Below are 20,678 nucleotides of genomic sequence, written 5' to 3'. Positions count from 1 at the left end.
TATATATATATTAGTGCTGTCAAAATTATTATTTTTTCAGTTTAACACGTTAAAAATATTTAACACAATTAAGGCAGGGGCGGAGCTAGGGTTAAGTCATGAAGATACCAAAAAGGTGATTAAAGCTGCCTTAAAACTGTGCATGCATGTAATCAGTACCGTTTCTAGGCATAGGCAAGCTAGGCGGTCACCTAGCGCACCACCAGCAGGAGGGAGCACCAATGAGTGCACATACTGGCACTACATTTTAGCAGGGTTGTGATAAAGCGTGGTACGGCCACCCTGAAATATGATTGCCGCCCCCACTGGATCACCCAACATCATTGGGCTAGAGTACTGTCAATCTAATGATGCCTGTATGCCGTTGGATCAGAGCGCTGTCAATTGCTGCCTCTGATTTTAGCATGCAAAGTTTGCATTTAGAGCGCTCAACAATGTTCAAAGCATTCCGAGTGTTCAAAGGCCAATTGAAAATATTGGTACTGTAAAAAGTGCACAAAATCACTATTTTGTTTAGGCAGAATTTGTGGCAGTCGAGAAATTATGTTGTGAAATTGGTCCAAAAGGTGTGCATTTATGCGCCAATGCATTGTTAAAGGATCAGTGTGTAATATTCCCATATAAAACTTTAAAAGCCAATAAAAAAAATATTGGTGTAGTAAAATTCAAAAAGATCAATACATTCTTTATTAAACTGCTTTGTCGAATGTATCGCATCCTTATGGAAGTGTCGAAATGCTGAATCAATTAATTCGCATCCAACAACGCTTAATGGGAGCAGCGTCATACACATAGAGGGCAGAGCGTCACACTATTTAACGGGGAAGTTTACGCGTCAATGAGTAACAAAGGAACAAGTAGCTGCATTTTAGTGATAGTGGTTCATGAGTTCCTTGTTTGTCCTGAGCAATCAAACTGCCTGCTGTTCTTCAGAAAAATCCTTCAGGTCCCACAAATAATTTGGTTTTCCAGCATTTTTGTGTATTTGAACCCTTTCCAACAATGACTGTATGATTTTGAAATCCATCTTTTCACACTGAGGACAACTGAGGGTCTCATATGCAACTATTACAGAAGGTTCAAATGCTCACTGATGCTCCAGAAGGAAAAAAAACATGCATTAAGAGCTGGGGGATGAAATTTTTCTTCTTTTGCCTAAATATCATATTTTTTTCATTTAGTACTGCCCTTCAGAAGCTACAGAAGATACTTGTTTTCCTTCAGAAATCATTCTAATATGCTGATTTGCTGATACTATGCTAATATGCTGATTCAGCTGATATGCTGAACAAAACGGCAATACAATGAATATTATTATAATATTATTACAATGCTGTGAATATACAGCTTCAAAGCATGTGTTATTTTAATTTAGGTTAGCAAGCTGTGTGTATTGATCTTCTATTGGTCACAAGTCTTCACATGATACTAATTCACAGGTCAGTACTTTGGAGCTTGTGTTGCAGTTTTCCCATATTTACGATTGTATGAATAGAAATCAATGAAACATAGTAGTATGACTGTTCTTTAATTCATTTACATGACATTTTAAAAAGACAACATTATTAGTTTAGTCAGTCTGAAATTAAACTTTTTAAGCGCATAAAACAAACATGATCAAAATATGTACGTCTAAAATCACCTTACCCCTGAAACAATGAGTTCTCCTCCCAGGTTCTGAACCTCAGCCTTGACCTTGCTGCAGATGTTGAGCTGGTGGCAGTAAAGGGCGATTCTCTGGAGGTATGCCAATAAGTCCTGCTTACAGGCTGAGTCCGGGCACTAAAAGAGATGGGAACACATAGCAGAGACTTGACCTTTACATAGTCACTGTGCAGAGCAAACATGAGGTGAGGAGGGTGAAGCGATGATGACTGAAGATGAAATTAGCTCCATCTTGAAGATGACTCAGGGGTTTGTCATCATCACATATTATTGGCTAAATAGACTAATTTTAGGACTAAAAAAATGTATCAACGATATAATGTTTCATATCGTTCGGTATCGATAATTATTGACATTTTTTATAACCTTTTTTAAAACAAAGAGCAATAGAAAAAAATGTTTAAATTTAACCACTGTATTTTTAAATTAACCCAATTTATTGAGACAGTTTTAACAGTCAAACACACAATAAAAATTAAACAAATAACTAATTTCTAATGTTTTATATGCAGATTAAATAGGTCTTAAGGAAACTTTTGGCTTGTCTCCCGGGGCCACAGGAGTGCGCAATGAGCAAAGTAATGCAGCACATTTAAATGGTCAACGTAAGGAAATAAATGTCTATTAAAAGTTTTAACTGTTTTAACTTTGCATGGCTACATCTCTTGTGTGAGACGCGAGTGCAGCAGTCATATTAGTTCGTCTAAAAAAATGCGCTGAATATGCTTTCTGTGTGAATGGCTTGGTTTCGGTTTTCACCTAATCAAGATCTTCTCCGCATTGAGCTACTATATTTCTCTAATATTTTGAATGCATAACACAGCAGCGGCACATCTCCTGGGCTAGACTAACAAAACATTAAAATGCAACAACGTCATTTACATCATCAATGCATCTCGTGTGCCACTGATGACACTCCCTGACGCACTCCTAACATTCAAATGCAAATGTTTATTTTAAATTCTACTAATATTCATTTTTTATTCACAATGTCCTCATCACAGGCAGGCACAGCACTCAATTCAGCATGTGTTCGTGTTTGTGTGTGCTGTCTGCATAACTCATAGCACGTGCCTATATCCTGCACTATATCGAATATATTTTATATCGTTATCGAAGAAGGTGTACCATCGATAAATATCGATACTGTTTTATCGCCCAGGCCTAGGTGTAAATCTCCTGCGATTGTTTATTTTGTTAATAGGAAAACTGTACACATAAATATAAAGCACAGTAGTAAACAAGCAAAAGGAAATGGAAAGTACGTCTCCCCCCTGAGGATTTGGGGAAACATTTAATAATGGACACCTGCCCATATTACAGTAAATAAAACATCCTTAATTTCCTTTAAATGTTTTGAAGCCTGTGGGGAGAGATGCATGGACTGTTTTTTGATGTAAGGACACAGTGATTGCTTATCTCATGAATATTAATTCGGCCATGATCATGTTGCTGTGTAACCTTCCTGCAGTCACAAACTTTGTAATATTCATAAGCCAGGACTTCAGCTAATAGAATTGGTAATGTGTACAGACTTTGCATTGAGATCAGACCAGTTTTATTTGCCTTTATGTATATCATTTAACTGACTTTCACTGTTTTGATAACTATTTGTAAGCACACAAATCCTAAATGTGTTAGCATATGCCCATCCTCCGAATATATCTGGAATATAGATCTATTGCATTTAAAACGTCAAAACTGTAATGTGAATAATTTGTCAATAAGAAAATGCTTGTCTATTTTCTACATATAGGTTCATTCTATGTAGTGCATTTACATGTAAGAACAATCCCTGTGCCGTTTCTGTCTCCCACTCACTTTCCATTTAATGTTAAGACTTTTTGGAAAAATACTAATTTTGCACATACAGCACCTTGGCATGCCAAGACAAGATTACCGCTTTGACACACTTCTAGCACAGCAGTTAACTCAGTGACTTTGCTTAAAGTAATAAGTCCTGTCAGAAGTTGTTAAATAGTTGGCTACAATTTTTTCTCCCTTAGCGTCACATGAACTTTGAGTGAAAAAGACTGATGAGACACATTCAATAACTGTTGAAGCTGCTTTATCTTTGACACGGCTGAGCAGCTGTAACGTCCTTAGCGTTTAGCGATCGAGTGTCTCTCTTCAGGAGGCAACCTCTCGCTGTGCCGGGGGATGGCAAGGGGGAAAAGGAGAAATATAGAACCCTCTTTTCTCGCCTCCAGGGCCCAGCAGCTTTAGGTCTGCCGTGTCAAGTGTAGCAATTACAGGAGTTGTAAGAGTATGTTTCTGAGGAGGGCTGACTGCTGTCATGACCACACACACCACTGCAGATTTGAAAATAAAGAAGCTTTAAAAACTGCTTTAAAACAAAATGTCTTTAAAATATTATTTGAAATATATTAATATTAGCTGAACTGTAGGCATGGTCACATTTTCTTTCCAGTTGCATCCATGTTAGTCTGTCGTTTTGTAGAACGTAACCAAATTAGGCAGATATTTTCACCGAAATACATGTACTTCCTTTTAAGTTCTTCCTTTTAAAGTCTTGTTTCAGCTGTTATATGATTAGTTGCAATTAGCATTGTTTTTGACAACCACGGCTGTACAATATTCCACCATTTTACATTTAACTTACTGTGCACCGAAACATCCAAAGCTTTATATACAGTAAATTAAGCATAGCCTATGATGCTATGCTTTTTTTTCTGAATTGTTTTGTCTTTTCCAGCACTGAGGAGCAGCTTGATTATTGAGCACCCGGTTCTGTTTTACACCGCCTACTCAGAGATTCTTTCTGAAATGAATACAGTCCCTTGATGAGTCCTGTAAGCCCCAGATGGCCATTAGATGTAAATACTGTGTTAGTGGGAAAAAGGTTCAATAAGGGACAAGTCAAGCCACCTGTTCAGAATACCCAACAAACACAACATGTGGCAGTTGAGAGAATGGATTGCTGCTATGGGCGGAACACAATGGCCTGAAGGGAAGAGAGGGGTGTTCTGTTTTGGAAAGCAGGAACTGTCTGGCCATCTCCGATGTGCTCGTACACTCGGATTACACTCTGATCAGCAGTGTGATCAGGTTCCCCCTCACTCTTTTCCCTTTATCTAAGGGAAAAGAAATACGGTAAGAAAACAACAAAAACAACATGAGGCCTGGCCAGTGGTGACACAGCAGGTTTCAGGCTTCTTGTATCTTTTTGATCAGTCTCCCAGTGTTGATGACAACAAAAGGGCCATTCCCATATACTGTAGTACCAAAAAACCTACCAAAACTGTTATTTAGAAAGTGCTATTAGGGAAAATAGGTAGGTTTTTGTAAGGTAGGAGTGGCTTATTAGTTAGTACTGTAGTATAGAGCTGTCCTGGAGAGTGCTACAGTGATGACGTATTTTTATAGGCACCCTGATTCCCAATAGGATTTTTCCAATCTATGCACTTCCATTTAGCCACTTGTTAGCAACTGGCTTTAAGTAAAAGTAAAAGTAAAAAAAAAAAAATAAATCACATTACTGATCTATTTTCTGTTGTAGAATAATAATAATTAAAACATGGAATTTATTGTGCTTTTGTTAACCAGAAGTATTAAAATGCTAACACGTTTCTGGGTTTTGGCCTACAAAAATATGTCATCCATGTAAATCTTTATTGGAGTAGCACTCAGGTAATTTATTGAGCCGTAACTCTACCTGTGTGACGATAACATGCAGAATGCTAGTCCAAATTTCCTTTTATTTTCTCTCCAATACTATATTGTTTCCAGTCATGTGCTCTCACTACATCCCCATTGTATACCAAAGATAGAAGTCTAAACGTGTCTGCACACAAAACGGCTGCACTCCTGGTTAGCTGTGATCTCTTGGTAGTCCTTCACCATGGTCTGTCAGCTGGACAGCAACAAGACTGACTTCATACCTGCTTTACCAGTCAGAACTCAACATTTTGCCTTTGACTAAAACCACAAACAACTCTGCAACACCTTCAGCCCTCACTACCAAGTTTGTCTTCTCCGCAAATGGGCAGGGTGGTAGACAGGTTTGCTCATTTCTAGCAATTTCAAGTTTTTCTCATTTTCTCGTCAAATTCACAACCAAGCCTTTTAAAATCTACCCATACATGGTTACTTAATTATGAGCAAATAAAACTATAACTTGGAAAAAAAGTGCATAATATTTTATGAAAGTGCACTACATACTGAATGAATGAAGATGGTGCATGATATAGCAGCTGCCATCAACACATGCCAGCACTCATAGGCACATCCTTAGCATTTATTTTCTTTACAAAGAGTACAGTTGAATAACCGTTAAAAAGTGTCAGTCAGCAGGTTCTGAAGATGGTGCTCATCTAATAATAAATTCAACACCTCATAGGAGCTCATTATATTAAACACAACCCAGGGCTTTGATCTCACATCCTCAAAGAGATGGATAGAGGAAGACAAGTGGGAAAAAAAGGGTATTCTGACCTGGTCAGCCACGGCACGGGCAAGCTTGTCCATTCTGGATCCGGCCTCTGCGATTTTCTTTGCGGCATTGATCACATCAGAGGAATTCTTCAGAGGGCCTTTGCCTCTGCAAAAAAACACAAAAACCCAGATTGTTACTCTATTAGCTGATTCCTCAAAACGGGCAGAATGCAAGCTGCACAGAAAGCAAGCAATCCCCCAACATATGCTAGTAAATCCCCAATAAGAAGAAACTAAAGAAACACAAGCAGCTACATTCTCAGAAAAATGGGGCGTAACACTTTCAAAAGGTACACATCTGTACCTTATTTACAGCTAAAGGGTGCATATTAGTTGATACTAGAGCCCTCAGCTTCATATTATCATGTATTCTGTCTGATGTTTTCTTATTGTTGACATGTGGATGGATGTACCTGGTGAAGTCAGTCATCTCCATCATAATCATACACATCTGCTTGGCCAGCACGATGATGTCATTTCCATTGTCGTCCCACTTGGCGACCTCTGCATCCAGCTTGCATTTTTCCTGCCTGAAACTCTCCACCTGTTCAGCAATCTTGGCCTTCTCTTCCTGAGGCAGCTGAGCCATGATAGCCTATTGGGGGTGGGGGGGTGTAGTGGTATGACACAAGATAAAGATCAATTAGACACATTACAATAGTTTTTTTTTTTTCTCTCCCCGCAACACATGTCCTTGTTTCTGGTTAAAAGTTTGAAAAGAAAGTACCCTCCATTTAGATTGACTTTATTCAACCCCACTGAAATGCCTCTGTATAAGGTTTTGAAACTTAACACTTAATCATAAGACCTTCTGGAACCCCATGACATCTCATGCTCATAACGAGAAAATCCATCCTCTTTTCTTTCCCCCTCTCCTTGTCAAGGAATAAATTCTCACTCCGTAGCGATTCTGAGCCAGTCCGAAAGGGCATTAATCTCTTTGCAAGGTCGCAGGCACCATTAAGGCGCAGTATTATTTGTGAGATAGATGTATAATTACCTCACTTCTTACACCAGTCAATGAATTATGTATTTGTTCAACATTCTGTCCGAGCAGACGGACCAGACCAAAGCAGGGGACTCTAGATGTCATTAAGTGCGTGATTACTGAGAAAGATGGGTTTTGCAAAGGTCTGTGCCATACAAGTCGGAATTTGTAGTTTGACAGAGATGAGCTTTTCCACAGTTTTGTCTGAATTTAGTGGAGATACGCCATCATAGCCAAAGGATGTAATAACATAAGATGTAATTAAGAGCCAGCTGCTCATTTAAGATTTGTAGCTTTTTGCTTGTTTATTTAACAAGCAATTACACACTAAAAAGAAAAGAAGTCCTTGGAGAAAATGTGATTAAAAGATGAAAATGATTTATTTTTCATGTAGCGTGCACTCTTGGGCATTTCAAATGGAGGGCTGATGCAATGGTGGTTGTGTCCGAAAAAATATAAGGATAAGCATTGTATCATTCACTGCCTTTGATATTCCACATAACTGCGATGGCATCTCAAAAGGCGGTTGAAGGGATTATATTGTAAATGAATGCCTGCCTGGTTATAATTAAAGCTCATTTAAAGTTCATTTTTTAAATTAAAGGTTGTCTCTTTTTTTGCTTAGATGTGATTACCGCACTGTTCTACCACCTGTGCGTCAGAAACATAACCATTCCATGAGCCAATCAGCTCTTCATCAGCATTAATGAGCTGCTACATGTTTAATCCCAACTCCTCTGGTGCTAAGAATGGATGTGATGTATGGAAAGAAGGTAAATAGAAAGGAGAGAGCCTATTCCTTCCTCTTGCCTTGCTCAGAATTAACTTTTCCCAAATATCTCTGGCTCCTAACCGATAACAAGAGAGGGTGCAGGCAGCTTAATGCTCCAACAAATCCTTCCCCATACGCACACCTGTGCCGATTCATTCAACGCACTCATATTGTGTGCTGAACGTCTGCATGTGTACGTGTGCGTGCTTCTGGATTAGAAATCCTTCAGAAAAGCTTTTTAATTTTTCTCATTTGAAATAAAGTGGCCTAGATACCGGAGTTCAATTTTATGGCTGACCTATCAGCACTGTTATCCTATCATGGGGCTAAGAGATAGAGCAGTGTCTCTATGCGTCTGTCTGAAAGTGTGAGTCAGTGTACAAATGGATGCTCTTATTTCTCTCTTATGATAACTCAAAATCCATAAAACTTAAAGTCACAGACTATATAAATACAGCAGTAGTGACACGCATATTTGATTTGCAAAAACACATTCACTCAATGTAACATTCAGCACCTACGCACAAGATGCCACTTGAACTCCACTGAACCAAGTGTACTACTGAGCAAAATGTTTTTCCACGGTCTTTTTTTTTGTCAATTTGTTGCTGTTCTTAAAAAATGACCCTGTTTTTCTTCTCCGCAGCAGCATTTCTTTTAGCCTGGTCTTTTTTTCTATACAAATGATCATTTCCTCTCATTCATGGAAGATAATTTCTTCTCAAGAGTAATTGGTATCAAACAGGGTTATGGTGTGTATTTGCGTGTGAAAGTCAGCGGTACTCCACGGCTACATACTGATATCCTTGTAATGTCTCATAAGCAGCCCACTGTGCACTATTCACACATACACTAATGTGGATTAAGCCTCGAACCCCAGTGAGCTTTGCTGTCAAATGCCGGCTGACACAGGCACACTAAGGGGGTGACACTGCCAGAAGTCTCATTTGCAATCATATTTTAACTACTACAGTCTCTGCAGAGAGTTTACAAAACTAGAACCAAAATTATTCTTGTATGAAGAATTTTCTTCTGGGAATGGGAGCATGCTCCCCTGCTATATTGAAGCTTAATATCTAGGCTTTGTTTCAAAACCTACATTCCAAAATGGAACCTTAGAAGTGAGCTAACATTCTACATAGGCAGCAACTCGATTGTGAGCAATTTGACGTGCAATGTAGACTCGACGAATCCCAATTTATTTATACAAAATCTGCCATTAGCATGTTGCTAAGCTAAAAGGTCAGGTTAAAAAGGCATTTTTTTAATTAGACTTATTTTCTACTTTGCTGTATTGAAGGAATACAAATAAAATGTCTCTTACTTTGTCCACCAACCTAAAGGGTCCATGCATTTTTTTTTCTTGAGAGTGTAAGATGCCTTAAAATGCCCCTACATAGGAAGTTCAATAGTTTCAATAAAGCCTTATTTTCACAGTTACAGTCTATGCAGAAAGTTTCTCTTTAACTGGTACCAAAAATGTTCATATATGGAGGACTCAAACGTCTGCTCCCCTGCTATGTTAAATATTGAAAAAATAGGGCTGTTAGATGCCATGCGACAGAACTGATGTAAAGTGTGATCATCAGTATTCATTGTAACTGCAGTGTTGAGTATTGAGGGACGGAAATCAACAAAAACATTCATACCATCATTTGCAGCAGAGGCTAAATAATGTTTTGTTGTTGAAAAAGTGAGAGACACGTTGTGTGCATGCACTTGAGTGACTGGCCCTCTTGTTATTCTAAGACTAGACGTCATTTTAGAGCAGACACGCTCAGTGGAGTGATAAGTGTTTTGTATTGTGAGAGTAACCCTGCTGGAAATGACAGCAGGAACAGGAGATGTTGTTTATGTGACACGTAGGAGTCACTCACCCTTGCGCTCTGTCCAGCAATCAATTGGTCATCTTCTGTCTGGACGCTGGTGCGGCTACGGGCGTCATAGTCTTCTTGCTCAAAGTCAGAGTCATCTTCCAACTCTTCTGGAGTCTGACCAAAAAAAAAAAAAAAGACCATTCTTGTCACCACACCATACCTTTGTGGGTTTTGCTTGAAAAATAAATAGTTGATCAAGTCTTTTTCTTATTATTTGTTGGAAAAGAGCAATCAGTAGGTTTTTTTTTAATCACATTTTGCACACACGGGGTTTGGGATGACAGAGTAAGGACAGTGAATGATTCATTTTTGAGTGAGCTAAATCTCCTAAGTCTCCTAAATCTCATTTTTACTTTCACTTTCAGTTTCAAAACTGGTCTGGAGAGACATTAACTTGTGGGTTTCTGTCGTCAACAAAACTTTTGCCTTGTTTAAACTTTACATCTATATCTTAAATGTACTCTACTAGAGTGCCTATGTCTTTTGTCCTAGTGCTCCAGCTTGCTGACAACTTGGGAGACAACATTCGACAGACGTCACGAGCAGCTGTGTGTTGCCACACAATGACGGCGAAGGACCTCTGATCCAACATAAAGACGTGTCAACCATTAAACCAGTCAAATCTCAATAAATAATTAATTCGTCCCACAGTTTGAGTTACAAGTGACTTGCATCATTGTTCTTCAATTCCCTTTTGGCTTTCTTGTGTGTAATATAAAAAGAAGTTCCCTCTTAAAGTGGGATCAAACAATATGTGAAGGGGGAAAGGCCTCTAGGTTTTTCAGGGTTTAGATGTGATCTGTTTTCTTGTATTCTGCCTACCAGTAGTTTCAACATCAGTCCCACTAACTGACTAATGAGCAAATTGAAGACAAAGAAAAGTGTATCTTGACAGCAGCCACTGTTTCTGCCACTCTGAGCGGCAGTGGCACTAACTATTGATTGAGATATACTATTGATTCAATTAGCAAAGTAACTTGTCGCAAACTGGCAAAGTCTTCTTTGTTAAATGTTTTAATGAAGATCCCAGTGGATAGAGATTTCACGCTGACATAGAAGTAGGAGAGTACATTTGTGCACAAACCCATCTTGGTTTGATTAGCAGGATACAATCCTTGACAAATAACTGGTATTTTCATTTCACTTCTACTCTGGGAGCTGTACTATTTTCAAACCTTAAAAGCAGCCACCAGCACATGGTGACAGCAATGGTTTTTCTGGGCAGCAGAAAGCATACCCGCTCTGTATGACCTATCTTTGTGATTCATTTTTGTGGTGGGGGGTGGTTCGGAGAATAAGTAAAACAAAGTAGGATCTCTATTTACAATTATCACTCTGTTCCAAACCATCTCCAAGCTCAGCTTGACGTTATTTACAGATAACACACTGTTCAATATTGCTTGATGCTCTCATGGAGGAAGTATACATCTTAGAAAATGTATTTTTGCAACAAAAAGACTAGTGTTAGTCATATTGAACCAGAAACATTTACAGTCTTGGTAAACAGAATATAACAACAGGCAAAGGCATAAAAAAATAAATAAAAAAAAACTCAACATATTCTTATTGTATACCAAGGACATGCTGTACATATACCACATAAATAATAACCTTTAGCATTAATTCACAATCTAGTGCATCCACTTGATTTTTCTAGAAACACTTACAAATTTCGTTAACAACATTAACTTATATTATGTTACTACATTACATCAGTGGTTTTGAAACTGGGGTCAAGGAAACTGCCAAGGGGGATAATGTTACAAAATGATTTGTTTTAGGGGTTTCAAAGTTATTTATTTTATTGTGTCACTATAGTTAAAGAGAACTATTCTACATTTCAAAAGTTTATTTATTTATTTGTATTTTATTATAAACATAATTTTCAATTAAACGTTACATTCTCAAGATAATATTTTAATAATTTGCTTTGGCTTTATTACAGTGACAATATAAAAGCCAATTAATTAGTTTTGGAAATACGTTTTCTTTACAATATCACGCTCACTACTTTTTGACCAAGTATAAATTATTCTTTATACTGGGTCATGATATTTGGGGGTCCCTGGCATCAAAAGCCTTGCATTTCATAATGCTTAACAGACGATTTCTTTATGTTCACTAAAACAATACTAATTTCTCAAGAAAATTTTATGAATTTTATATATCATATATCCACATATCCCCTGAAATATGTTTGCGGACCTATCAGTTGAGAACCCTGGCTATGTATGATAGGGTCATAATAACCCACAACAATATTTTCAATTGAAATGTGCTCAATGTGTTGTTTTGTTATTTATCACACAAACCACTGAGGAAATAGGCACAGTGAAAGTCCTGCTTGTGAATAGCAAGGACCTTGTACCGTTATGCAACTTGTATGATACTCACTCTTATCATAAGGACTGCTTTCCTGATGTCACGCACTCCGTCGTAAACGAGGCGAGAGGCGTCAATGAACTCGTTCTCTTCGAATGACTGCGGGGGGCTGGTGCTAAGAGCCTCGATGGCGACCTCAACCTGCTCGGCAAAGCGCGGCATCACTGGTGAAAAAGAAGAATGTAGATGATTGAATCGAGCGAGGGCTGAGAGAAAGCAAAAACAGAAAGACAGATACACACACACAAAAAAAAAACATAAAAAAAAAAAAAAAAGGATTACATACATCCCTCAAAAGCCAGCCTTCCCCTCAGGTGCCAAACATATCAGAGAAAAGACATGGTGAGAGGTGAAAAAAATGGAGAATATGTGATCTTAAGAAGCTAAGTGTCGCAATTCAGGCAGGCACATCTATTTCTGCCGTCTCCTCCCTGTCAGTCAGGCCCGAGGACATCAGCGGGAGAGGAAGACGAGAAAATGTCACCCTGAAAATATGTGGAAGGGGCACCCTACGTTTGCCAATTAACCACTTCACCTTGCTGGGAACACATGGCCATCAGTAAGCCAAGGCATTATGACTCTATAAAATCCCGGAGTGATACCACATCACCCCAAGTGGGCAGACAAAAAAAAATAATTACATCATCTTGCTCTCTACCCTCCTTCAATTTACTTGTTCCTCAGAAATGGGCACTAAATGCTGGGTGCAATAAGGGATTGTTTGACGAAGACAAGAGCAGAGTACGAACAATGTTGACAGACATTGATTGAGTGCAGCTGGAGGGCTGGGAAAGGTTTACTAATGTGACATTAGTTTGATCTGTTTTTATGATGAGCCATATCTCAGAGTTTACACTGAACAAATGTGTTTGGACCACTTACCCTTGGTGTAACCATTTTGACAAAATACTTACAGCTAATGCTGCATCGTGACAGTGAATGGAGACTTTTAAGTAAATTAAATTTCTGTGAAATGTCAATATAAAATGTTAATAGCATTTTAGAGGGCTCCGACTACCTTATTATGAATCCTAAGCTTTAAATCTTAACAACTCCAGAGTAAATAATAGGATTGATGATTTAATGTCTCCAGTTGGAGTGTACTAAACAAGTATGCACCGCAGCCCACCGATTCACGTTCAACCTCCGGACCTGATACTGAATGACCTGCCTGCATACCCGAGGCGAGGAAGGTGGGAATATCCAAAGTGAAGGAGAAATATTGCGTTTCCATGGCAATATCACTGGTGGAGGGAGACCGTATTGTGATCTAACCCCAACATCAAGTCACGCTCATATCAACGCCCGGGACCACTTGGTGGATGATGAAAAAAAGATGGGCACAGTAAAAAGCCTCGTATTAAGCCCTTAAGCAAGCTCCAAAGCGATGCTCTTAAAATATTCAAGAAATGTATCAAGGAGGGGAATTTTTAAAAGCAAGGAACTAGGATATTATGACCCAAGATACACTTCTCCGTGGGGAAGGTGGGTCTTATGAGGACACTCCTGTGACAGGAAAATTCTAAAGTGTTGTCTTCAGCCATCAAACCAAATCAAAGCCCGGAGAGCCATTCACAATAATAGCGGATACAGATCTCCAGGAAAAGACAGGGCTTGTGATTTTTCATGATGGTTTTGATTACAGACATCCGACTTGAGTTTGACTTTAAAAGGGGACCAGTATGGGATCCTCTCTGACAGCCATTTTGCCTATTTGCCTTCTTAAATGGACAAGTTCCGATTTGAATTTCAAATGAACACATAAGAAATACAAAATTATGCAAAACATTCAAAAAGGTGTGGCAAAGGCTTTTTACTTGATTTCCTTTCTTCTTTCTAACCCCATCTTGCTTTAACACATATTTAATTAATTTTAATCCACTTATTGGAGAGGCGTAACATGAGCTTTGGGGAATTTTGCTGTGACTTTTAAATAGAAATATTTAAATGTTCTTCAAGCCATTAATGAGTAAAGTTGCTGCTAGTGAGGAGCAAATTTAACTCAGACCAGTGAGAAATGATGAAAGGAGCTAATAAAAACCATGTTGGAAGGGATTATTTTCTTAAAGTGTTTAACTCCAGATAAAGCAAGCAGTAAGATCTGTTCTATGAGCCTTCAAATTATGTTTTTGCATAAGTGTTTTGAGATATCGCACAATGCTGAGGTGAATAACATAAAACATGCTCAAACTGGATTTTTCTGTTTGAGAGGCTGAGGTCAGACCAGCCTAATGGGCTCAAAATGATATACTTGAAAAAGCAATGAGACATTCCTAATGCTAATAGGTCTTACAAGTAATTTGAAATGGAAAACAGATTCCTTTGACAACAGTGAGGTCACTTGTACTTTGGTTTCATTTACATTTTGGTCCTTAGGCTGTGGAATTTGTTAGCACTGCCCTTTCTTCAGGATCTGCAATTCTTTCTGCCCAACATAGCAAACAGTCTTGGCCCAAATGTGGCCTCATAATGGCACTGCTGGCCTCCTGTCGGCAGTGGCATGTACCCTTTCAGCCAGAGCTGGGCCATGTGTGGCAATGATGGCACAGCGTGGATCACAGCAAACAATATGAGGGCCGATTGTTGGTGGGAGGAGTGTGGCCCAGATCAGTCCAGTGATCATGTGGCCCAAATCAGGCTTGTGACCTGACAGCAAATATGAGACCCATGGTAAACAAGATAAATAAAATAGTGCATGATAATGGTTAAATGATCACATATATTTTAATGAAGTGTAGTATTGTTTAAATTTAATCTTTGAAATGGCAAGTCAAAACAGAATGAAACATCATTTCTAAATTAAGCAAATCAGTAAATCAGTCAACTGCATTAAACTGCACTTAATTATAATGTTATTATATTTTATATTATTATTCTCAGTACAAATAATCTTAGAATCCTTACATAGAGAGAGAGAGAGAGAGGGAGAGCGAGAGAGAGAGAGAGAGAGAGAGAGAGATCATTTAACCATTTTCATGTAATATTTATTTGGTTTACCATGGGGCACATCATTTTATTCATATGCTGTCATGCACAAGTATTAAATAAAATGATCATAAAAGTATTTTATTTTTATTCAAATCCTTGGTATCCATGTGATGCTTTGTGTGAGGAACAGATCCAAATTCAAACCATTCATCAGCGATATGTATCTCCTTCCTCTGTAGCTATAGTAACAATTAAAACATTTGCCGTTAAGAAGTTTTACAAGTTTTACGGCAGCGATATCAGACGCTCATTGGCTCTCACCAGTTTCGTCATAGATTGCGACATGCCGTATTTCCGGTGATGCGTGTTTTGAGTAAGAAACGCGTGCCTTCACAGAGTGGATCGGGATAGTATTTTCAGCATTTAACAACTTAAATTATGCCCTGCTCCTCGCACTAAACTATTATATCCTGCCAGAGAGGACTGCGACTGCAATGTATCTTCATTTGGACTACTGTGGCACTGCTCTTTGACATTTCTGCAATACATTATTGTGATTAAATGTGTCTGTATGTTACGTTTCTCTTATAGACTGTATACTTTATACACTCACTCTTTATTGGTTGATATGTTCTTTATAAAATAAAACATCTTCAATGCAATACGATTTTTATTGCACAGTTACATGAATTGTGGATTTTAAGGCTGATTTTCTATTCAGTTTAATGTACTTTATTGGCATAGTTTGTGTGTACATTACCAAAACATTTCACAAAATGAATAAGGGCGATTATAGTGATACACAATGCAATAATATCAAATATTAAGATTCTGTATTGGGTCTGGGCTATATAAGGCTCAGGTGTGGCTCAGATTTGGGGATTCTGGTTTACTTAAGTTTGAGAATTGGTACCAATAATAAAACCTGTTTTGGCCCAGTTCAGGGCCAATTAAGGGTAATTAACTGGCTGAGATTCGGGCCGGTTATGGCCCATGTGTGGCCCTTGTCTTTAATCCAGTTCTGGGTCACTTCATGTCCGTCATTCTATGGTACTTGGGCCGAGAGAAAAGTGATTGTGTGGCCCGGAGCTGGGCCAGAAAACATTTGCTATGTGGGTGCATTCATTGTAGTAGGCAGGCATGAACTAATTCTATTATCCTTGTTGTTTTTGCATGCGCTGCCTCCCATGTCTCACCGTGCAGACTCTTGGGTCGTGACATGCTGAGGAAAAATATTTTGTGGGGTCATTTGGCTGTATGAAATCATTGCTGTTTTTGGTACCTGAGCAAACATGACCTTCAACCTGTCAGGGAAACACTATATTTGCCATAAAAATCATGTGCGAGTCTGTGTGTGTGTGTTAGGGAAGTGATTAGGTGGCCATATTTCATCTCTGCACGGTCACCCTTTGGCATGAGCCCTACTCACTCTGCCATACTCCATGACAGTATTGCTACTGCTGCCTTCTACTTGGCACTATTACATCAGCCATATTTCTCATTTTTAATCTACTGGGGGCCTGAGCATAACCTTAATGATGGGGTAATTTTTCCCGCACGAATATTAGTTTGGATCGGGAAGAGGATGGAAAGGATAAAGAGAGGGGAAAGTCATCACAGCTTTACTATTAGACTATTAGAGCATGGAAAGGATAAAGAGAGAGGGGAAAGTCATCACAGCTTTGCTATTAGACTATTGATTTTCAAGCTCAAGGACACGATTCGAGATTTCTGAGCACTGTGTGCTAAAGTTCCTTTAGCGGTGTATCTGTATAGAGCTTTGGACCAGCTGGACTTTTGTTATATTTACACTGCCTTGGGGAAAAAAAAAAACAAAAACGGATAAAGTTTAGTATATTCCAATGAGGCTAAAAGATGTTCATCTGCCGATATGGAACTAAACCAAAAAGTTGAAGAAATAGATAGGAACAGACACTTTTGAGGAAATGGAGCTGCTAGTTTTTACTAACTTTTAAAAGCGATACCCTGACCTTGTGTTGTGAGGGATTGAAAACATCTGTCGTGACACAAAACTACAGACCAGTACCTGCAGTTTTACTCTAATTGCACACTGGACCATTGTGCCCCTGTACATTTTCTCCATTATTCAATTGATAAAGCCACTTAGTTGAGTAGCAAACATCTTAATTAAATGGAAAACACGTTCAGATGCTATTCACTTCTAATATGCTAATTCACTAAGCCCCCACCCCGATGCTACGTCTGGCCTAATCCTGCAAACTTTCAAAAATTCATTGACATTTTGAGTGCCAAGTCGTGTGCAATAATGAAAGGTCTAGAAGAATCAATGCTGCAATGCTGCAATGCTTTATGGTTCAATTCCATTTATGCAGTGGCACCATGGCTGTCAATTAAATTCACGGGGCATGGGACTACATTTTTATGGGTGGCCCTCCCTCCCCTGGGCCTAATGAGTAGGCTATATGACAGAGGAACTCAGTGGGTCCCTCTCGTCAAAGGGCCTCATTTGCCCCTTTCCCTGACGACAGCCCTGGGTGGCACCAACATCCCAAAACAAAGACAGAAACAGAGAAAAAAAAATCTAAATAAAATGAAAAGTACCACCTCATCAAAGTGAATACAGACAAGATGAGAGCCAGTCTGGGCGTCCAGCCCTTTCACAATTCAATTATCACTCTCAATCGAGCATGCAGATATTTCTCTTGGTTTTGCTGAAGCAACTAGCAGAACAGTTTCTCATTCAAGCTGAGCGAGCATTAACTGTTCAACTTGTGATTTCCGGAAAAGAGTGTGCTATCTTTATATAAATAAAAAAAGACAAAGGTAGACGTTTTATTTTCAATTGACTGAAGGCGGTAATGAAATGCTAGTGTTTGGTCCTCATTAAGTCTCTAAAAGTCCCTGTTTAAGGGGCAGATGAAAGACAGGGTCAATAGGTGGTTTGCAATCACGTGATTCTGATGACGCGCGAAATGCAGCTTGAGAGGTGGCAGCCCAATCTATTTATATCTTTATTAATATCTTAATATATTATTATATCTTATATTAATCATTTGCACACACGAGCATTATCCAGCTCCGCTCCTCCCGAACGCAGACGCAGGTTTACAAGCCACTTTTTCCTGCGTTTTTTCCTGCATTTCTTGACTTTTCCCCCCTGACGAACAACACATTTTCGTACACGATAAAAGCTCCTTGTGGTTTCTCGGTTTGGCCAATTTGAGCATCCATAAACAACGCAAAACACAGGCATTTTGAGTTTCTGCTAGTGATTCCTATGGAGAGAAATCACTTCCTGCCCTCCAGCTGCATTTCGCACGTCATCAGTGACGTCATGTGCAAACAACCTATTAAATGTAATGTTTCATACTTTTCAACGGATAAGTAACATGAAGTACATGTGACTCATTGTGCAGCAGTGTAACACAGATGGTGGTATCAACTCTCCAGCTCTCCATGCCCTCCAACATGGATTAATAGAGGAAAAATTTGAATGATACAATGCACAAAAATGAGAGGATTCACTAGGAATAAATTGCACCAACTGACAGTGCGATAAGAATTTTTACAAATCAGGATACAATGGAAACACACCAACACATTCTGATCTGAATGCGGCTCAATTTCTGACCTTACAGATCAGATCTGAGTGTAAAGTGATTACTGGATAAGGTCTAACCACCAGACCACTCATTATCACATCGATTTGACTTAATGCTATTTTTTGACAGGGATATCTAAATGCTTCATTTTAAATATTTTAGTAATGTGAAGGAACAAAAAACAGTTTAAGTGGAAGATGATGAGAAGAACCAGGGAAGATCCATTTGGACACATTACGAATGCATTTATACCTTCAGTTGGTCAGGCGTCACAAATATTCATTGTTTTTGTGTGCCTGCCTGTCAAACTAGATCTAATAATATGATTAAAGCGATAATTTTATAATAACAAAAATATTGCAGTCTCAACTCTGAAAGCAGGACTGCTATTTTCTCCCTCTCATATTCCGCTCGCTCTTCTAAACAATGCCGGCTGTCAAAATAGTCTAATGTAATGTTTTAGACACAACAAGGGAGGCAGGACAAAGCGCCGCCGCCAGAATAATATTTTGAGTGCTCATTTTCCAGCCACCCTGCATTTGTTGATTCCGAACAATCGTCGAAGCGCATTTAGACGGAACAACTATACATCAAAAAGTGTCAGGCGAGATGTTTCTCACACATTAACACCTAAGATAGAAGGCTTTTTTGCTTCCTGTCAGATATTGTGTCTTGAAAGCACTGGAAAGGCTATGCACAAATCTCTGCATTACTTGGTATGTTTTGGCCCTCGGCCTTGTCTGTCAGTGTCTAAATTGCCGCCTCCTGAAAGCTGGCACTAGACTGTCAAAGGTGGAGGAGTTGGGGGAAAACAGATGAAAAATGAATGAGCAAAGGATCAGTGCCAGAGGAGGGAACAGGTGGTATCTCCGGCCTCACCATCTTTGCTCGTCTGTCTACCCCTCTCTCCTCTAACTTCCTTCTTCCAAGAGCTTCCTGATCTCCTCTGTCCATCTGTCCCCATCTCTACCATAAGTTCATGCCTTAGTGAGCATGAGACAAGATCAGGACTCAGGTGCGTGTGTGATCTTTGTTCTCACCGGTCTCAGAGAGGAGCTTGATGGACTCGAGAACACGCTCAGTGTAGACGCCAGGTTCGTAGTTCTCCATCTCAGCATTAATAATGTGCACCACACGAGCGGCACGGCCCCGGATTGCCCCTGCTGTCCTGTCCAGCGTGTCCACATCCCCCTCCTGCAGGGCGATCACACACTTATTTACATCCTCCAGAATGTGGTTCTCTGTGGAGAGATGAGATAAAACAAAGAGGATACACATTCAAGTATTACTGTTGTCCAATAACTGTAGTCACTTTTGGAGTTTGACATTTTTTAATGCATTGGAGATATATTCTAACAAAGTTAACCTAGAATAAAAAGTAGCAATGGGTGTTGGGGGGGTATTGTACAGCATATGCTCTACCTGCTCCAACATTCTTCTTGAACTACTTGTAAGACAAAAGACCAACAGCTTTCAAAATGCATCTCTGGGTGGACCTACACAATAGTTGTTATTTGTCTCTTATTCTGATAAGATCCTTCTTTAAGTAGCTTAGGAAAAAAACTATTTCTTTATCTTCTAATATTTTTCTGGCAACAGGTCAAAAGAGCATTGCCTTAACTGATCTATAAGCTGATCTGTTTAGATTTGGATAAAGCAGTGCAGCTGTAGAACAAGAACTTGTCTTGTATGGAAGCTTTTAAATGAAGCACAACATGTTTAAAATTAGGCTTGGCTAAACCGAAAAAAAATTAAAAAATAAAATAAAATAAAATAAAATAAACAATCATTGCAGGTAATTTTTTTAAGAGACTCAGGAAAAACCTTTGCTATTCAGATGTTCTGATACAGCACATCTACTTTACACTTTAATTCCCTATTCCATATCAAAGTATTGATGATTCTCTGCTTTTTCAAAACACTCTCTTTACAACTTTCCAACACTCTGTTTACAAAATTACATACAATTTATTTCTTTTATTTTATTTATTTATTTATTTATTTTTGCAAGCAGAAAAAAAAAATGT

The 20,678-nt window shown here is 38.8% G+C and overlaps 1 protein-coding gene across 1 annotated transcript in view; it reads right to left on the bottom strand.

The window, feature by feature from the left end:
- The window catches only part of LOC107689478 (catenin alpha-2-like), a 519,554-nt gene that overhangs the window by 1,404 nt on the left and 497,472 nt on the right, over window positions 1–20,678 (bottom strand). The window contains exons 19-24 of the mRNA XM_016487473.1: window positions 19,692–19,896; window positions 12,152–12,303; window positions 9,758–9,871; window positions 6,534–6,715; window positions 6,121–6,226; window positions 1,648–1,782 (exon numbers count right to left, since the gene is read on the bottom strand). Coding sequence (XP_016342959.1) covers window positions 1,648–1,782; window positions 6,121–6,226; window positions 6,534–6,715; window positions 9,758–9,871; window positions 12,152–12,303; window positions 19,692–19,896 — 894 coding nt within the window. The remainder of the gene's footprint in view (window positions 1–1,647; window positions 1,783–6,120; window positions 6,227–6,533; window positions 6,716–9,757; window positions 9,872–12,151; window positions 12,304–19,691; window positions 19,897–20,678) is intronic.

This window comes from Sinocyclocheilus anshuiensis, unplaced genomic scaffold, assembly GCF_001515605.1.
Source record: "Sinocyclocheilus anshuiensis isolate Anshui unplaced genomic scaffold, SAMN03320099.WGS_v1.1 scaffold1215, whole genome shotgun sequence".
Classification (NCBI taxonomy): domain Eukaryota; kingdom Metazoa; phylum Chordata; class Actinopteri; order Cypriniformes; family Cyprinidae; genus Sinocyclocheilus; species Sinocyclocheilus anshuiensis.
The sequence above is the reverse complement of the archived record's forward strand: the minus strand, read 5'-3'. Positions and strand labels throughout refer to the sequence as shown.